Source organism: Anneissia japonica, unplaced genomic scaffold, assembly GCF_011630105.1.
Source record: "Anneissia japonica isolate Jap-2015-1 unplaced genomic scaffold, ASM1163010v1 scaffold48087_len5304_cov192, whole genome shotgun sequence".
Taxonomy (NCBI): domain Eukaryota; kingdom Metazoa; phylum Echinodermata; class Crinoidea; order Comatulida; family Comatulidae; genus Anneissia; species Anneissia japonica.
The window spans coordinates 1-5,504 of NW_022746250.1; the positions used below are offsets into that span (position 1 = coordinate 1).

The 5,504-nt window shown below is 32.6% G+C and overlaps 1 protein-coding gene across 1 annotated transcript; it reads left to right on the top strand.

Annotated features, from left to right (window-relative positions):
• Nucleotides 1–1,195: 1,195 nt before the first annotated feature.
• On the top strand, nucleotides 1,196–5,215 carry LOC117120186 (the record flags this gene model as incomplete). Its single annotated transcript, XM_033265204.1, has 7 exons — nucleotides 1,196–1,405; nucleotides 1,944–2,138; nucleotides 2,958–3,113; nucleotides 3,712–4,014; nucleotides 4,405–4,479; nucleotides 4,693–4,897; nucleotides 5,165–5,215. Coding segments are annotated over exons 1-7 (1,195 nt in total), but the record flags the coding sequence as incomplete, so codon positions are not given.
• Nucleotides 5,216–5,504: the final 289 nt, after the last annotated feature.

A 5,504-nucleotide genomic window follows, 5' to 3' on the forward strand; every position in this document is an offset into this window, starting at 1 on the left:
TTTGTTGAGATTATAAGAGTACCGATTTTGATGGTGATACATAGCACAGATGCTCAGTGATTTTATCGTAGTTTCATTTGGTTGCAATGCTATAACATATACCAGTATTTTTTAATAGATCTTCATGACATCAATGGCAGTTTACATCGTCGTGTTTAACCTTAACGTCAATCTGGATGACAAGGCCGTTGTAATGGATTCATCAGGGGTAAATTTAGTATTATTAATATATATTTCATTAAATGTTTTTTAAAAGGACATTTGTATATTTTCCAATATCAACACCTTTATCTGTTATTTATAGTACTGTTTTGTTATAGCACATTATAGGACATATTGCTGTATAAAGTTGTAGTATATATATAGACATTAACAAATATTAGTTTTGAAAATGTGTTATTATTGTCACATTTACATCATCTTTCTCATTATAATTATATTATCGTTTATCATAATTATATTACTTTATCTTTGTTATAATTTCCATTATTTTTATACCATTATTATCATAGTTATTGTTATTGTTATTTATTATTATATAAAACATTTATTATAAAAAATAATTTTCAACCAATATTATGCTATGAAATCATCTTTTGTTATTTGTTTTCCTTTCAAGCAAATGCGCATTCACCACCTGACAAACCTTGAGTTCATATTATATTGGATTTTGTCAGCGTACATTCACAGCCGTGAGTTAAAAGATGACCTGAAGCGACAGATTGCATTACCGGCTATTGTCCTCGTGGGTACCCACCGAGACTCCCTTGGATCCACTGAACAGGAAAGGATAAGCAAGGTTAATACTTATTGAAAGAATTGGAGCAGAATATAATTACTGTACACCAATAGTATACATACTCAGAGTTTTCAGAATGATGTCTATAACGTCATCTTGCAAACATTTTATAGAAATTAATACGGTAGACTGTATTATATTCTTATTCTTTGAAAACATAATTATATACCACTTGGTGTCTGTTATCAATGTCCAAGAACCTTTGTATGGTTGGTATGGCCATAATTCTGATCATTTTAGCCTATCAAATGTTTAAAAAGCTAGAGGCACTATCATTATGGTCGTGATGGCTGACTATACCTTTGACAATACACGGTTAAGAAAATTGATAAATTATTTATTACCAAATTATATGACCAGGTAAAGGTAGTGTTCAACAAAATAGAAAAGGCACTGATGGGTAAACCATACGAAAAGCATGTGTACCCAACATACTTTGACATCGAAAATAATTGTTCAGAAGTTGATGCCAATATTGCTAAGCTGAAGAAAGTGCTTGATGATCTCATGACAGCATTGGACAAGCCCATTCCATTGAAATGGATGCACTTCCGTAGCGAAATTCATAAGTTAAAGGATACAACAGTAGTCTGTCCTTTGAAAAAGGTAAATTTTTTTAATTAAATATTTTGTTGTACAGTATTTGTTTTACAGTAATTACTGTTAAATATTTGTGGTCAGTAATTATCATAAAATTTAGGCTATATTAAAATATTTTTGTCCATCTTACAATATTTCTGAAAATTATTTAGTAGTTAAGTGGAGTGATATGAAATCCCCCCCTCCCCCCCAAAAAGTGCTAAAAAATCAACACTTCCGCTTTTGTCGACGTTGTAAACGATGAATGTTTAAAAAAAACACTCGTACACACTTACTGTGATATTTTCAATAAAATCAAAAGTTTCATCAGCATTTTGGAATTCTCCGAAATGGTACATCAAGTTAGCATAAATTAGAAATAGTGTTACTGCATAAATTGACAAAGTACTGCTAAAACTGCAGCAGTGTTGAAAGTTTTGAGTTCGTTAATTAAAAAATAATTCATCTTTTTACACCATATTCAAATGTAGAAACAAATATTTCTCGTTAACAACAAAACATTAATTAACCCGAAGCTTCATTCAAGTATTAATTGTTACTTAAGGTGAAAGAATTGGCTGCCAAGTTTGGAATAAACGAGGAAAATCAACAAAGTGTCCTATTGAACTTCTTGTATGACCTTGGCGAAATCATATACATGCCTGACAACAAGGTTTTACAAGAGTACGTGGTATTGAATCCAATGCATTTTGTTGAAATGGTCACAACAGTCATCACTGTGAAACAACCCAACTTGGAGGTAAGAATAAACTTATCCCTTGTATTGAATATATAGATTGGTGGTTACGATGATCGATTTCCAATTCCATAGTCATATGTTCAAATTCTGTAACAGTATGGGTTTTTTTTTTTTTTTTTTTTTTGTTTGCACGACTAATAAACCTCTCCACTCCATAGTCTTAACTTCGAAACCTTGACTTAGAAGTACCGGGATGGTGTCCGACGAGGGTTAGGTTAATCCTTGTTTAGTGTAGGTTTTCAAATTCAAAATGCTGTTGTTAAAATTTTAGCCCCAATAGTTTGTTAAAATAATCATAATTGATTTTTACCTCTCCTGTTTTGTAATCTTGACCCCGAAACATTGACTCAGAAATACCGGGTTGGTGTCCGACGGGTATAGTTTTTACCATATTATATTTAAGTCAATGTAGTTGAGCCCAACCTTAAAATTTCTTGCCCCGAAACCTTGACTCAGAAATACTGTGTTGGTGTCCGGCGAGGGATGTTTTTTTTTTATCATACTGTAGGTAAGCAAATATAATTAAACCAAACCATGTAATTCCTTGCCCCGAAACCCTTGACTCAGAAATACCGACTGGGAATGGTTTTCCACCCTAATTTAGGGTTTATGTAAAGTGCCTAGAGGGATATGAGATGCTATACAAATACTTTATTATAATTATTAATGAGACCTAGTATATAAAGCCTCAAATTATTTTCCTTTATTTAAGACATTTCCGAATATCAGTCACCTTCTTTAAAATGGTATGAAAATCATATGTTTTGTTCAGTCTGAAATAGTAAAAAAAATCATAATGTTCTTTCTGTGTTATTTCAGTCAGCCCTGTATAAAGACCTCTACAGAAAACTTAACGAGGGTATATTAGAGGAGCCGTTGTTCAAGAAGCTTTTGGAAGATCGTGGTGTTGATTTGAAGAAGTTTGACTTTTTTGTCGAGTTGATGAGACGATTTTGTCTTCTTTGTGAGAGAAAAGTAAGTTTAAATTGTATTACAACAAGACTTTAAATTATTTAGCTATGGATTGATAAATACGTCAAATGCAAATGTTATATAATACCATGCAGACTCCAAAAAGACTAAGAGAAGCCATGATTCAATATTTTGTTTTTTATTCGAACATCATCAGGAATGAAATATAATTCTGTCCATAGGGACCATATACCAGAATTTAAGTAACTTAACTAACCAATCAAAAGCGAGAAACCGGTAAAATTGACAAAACAAGGTGCGACATATTATTAATGAATTAACAGCATACCTTAAAACAAAATCAGTCTTGATAAAGTGTGAACACATAATTAATATGAATAAATAAATAAACTTGATGTTAATGGCTAGTTCAACAATGCAAGTTCTTTGGATGCTTTTTATCCAGTATTTAAACATGGTTTATAGCGCCTAATAGCCAAATTTTGTTTAGTTATGAATACATACTGTGGGTGAAACTGAAGAGAGCAACAATGCAGTCGGATAGAATTTATTACAAGTTCAGCAATATTTCATGATTGGTTGCTCTTTATTATGAATATAATATCGCTTTCATTAAAATGTGTTATATATTTTTTGATAGGCAGCCAAACCAGGAAACCGTTCTTTCTTTGTCCCACTTCGACTGGCACTTGAACCATCGTCAGATGACCATGGACGGGTCGACAGTTATGGTGAGCGTGCTATTAGCATTTACCATGACTTCTGTGGATACCTTCCAGACGAGTTGTTTCCACAGCTGGTTACAGAGTTTATCGACAGGTTTCAAGACGAACAAGGAAATGAACAACCAAAGCTGGCACGTGATCATGCAGAACTTTACTTCGATCAACATCATCGTGTAATAATGTCTGCAATTACTTTTGGACTAAACCGACTGCTGAGGGTAATACATGTTTTTTTGTATGAATTTTGTAAAATTCTATTACACTATATTACTCCATATTTGATATTGGTAAATACTCTTATGTATTTCTAATATTGCTAGTTTTATTACGTTTATTTCCATTTGTCATTTCTTTATTACACTTTAAGCAGATCACTTCAATGGGACAAACTAGCTCTCAATAATTGTGTTTAATGATCCATGACAGTCGACTCTCTTAATGTTTCTTCAGTGTTGTTGTTGCTTTTTTTTTTATGTTTGATGTTTCTGATCTTTTAAATGTTTTCGTTTAAGCCAGTTCACTGTCAAGGAACCTGTTTTATTTTTTTGTGTTATTGACTTTATTATGCGTTAAAAGACTATATAATAAATGAAATGGTTTCCCTTCAGACAACTATTCTTAGAAGGAAGCGAGACGACGTAGCACAGAAAGACCTCGAACCATTACCAGAAGCCTGTAAAACGGTATGTTGTAATTCCTCTAAAAATAATGATATTAACCTATTGTGTGATTATTAAGTCACTTAGCCTAATAGTCTTATTTAGTATTTGGTTTAACCCTGCCAAACCTTCTTACAACCTACTATATTGACAGCATGATCTATGTCTCATCAAAAATGAGTTAAACAATATAACGAGTGTTTCAAAGAAGCAGGGTTTTTTTTTAATTTTTGGTAGGTTTTGGAGTTTCTTGAGGAGTCATTCGAGGTCTCCCAACAGGGTGGCAGGAGGGGGTTTCAATTCCAACGATGTATACCTTGCAGCATTTGCAGCAAGAATTCACCAAAGAAACACATACAATGGCTGGGGAACTTTGAAAAGGAATGCCTTCCATGCAATGATGATGCAATGAGTGTCGTACGCTATAAACGACTATTTGCAGGTAAGATTGGAAAAATCGTTCTTGATTGTAAGTGTTGCTTATAATGCATAATGAATTGTCATTAGGCAGATGCTAGATAACTAAAATGACATACTTTAATTATTATTTAAACTGTTGAGGAATGCGACTGATAATAATTGTAACATAATAATTACTTTTTAAAATCCCATTCAAACGAAATTAAACTAAAATTAATTTTGAAGATATAAAAAAAGAATAGGTATGTGATTTTTATGATTAATTGGGAATTTATTGATGGTTTTACAGGTACTGTGGATTCAGGTGAACAACTCTCAGAAGACATGTCACATACTGAAGGTATGGCATTAATATAGATATTTTGAAATATAATTACGAAATTGTAGAATTTTTCAAAATATTTCTGATATTTGTACAGGGGCGGAGAGCCGGTGCCCCCTCCCCCGTCAATCCTGCCGAAAAATTAGAAAAGATGAAGAATAAATTGTTAAGTTATTAAAGGGAAGAAAGAGGAGGGAAAGGCATTTTACTCATGAGTTCAGTGGTTGATCCAGCAATGGGTGGAAGGAGAGCTTGATCATTTTACCCTCACTAATTTTGAATTTACTTGATTGATGACTATAAATAC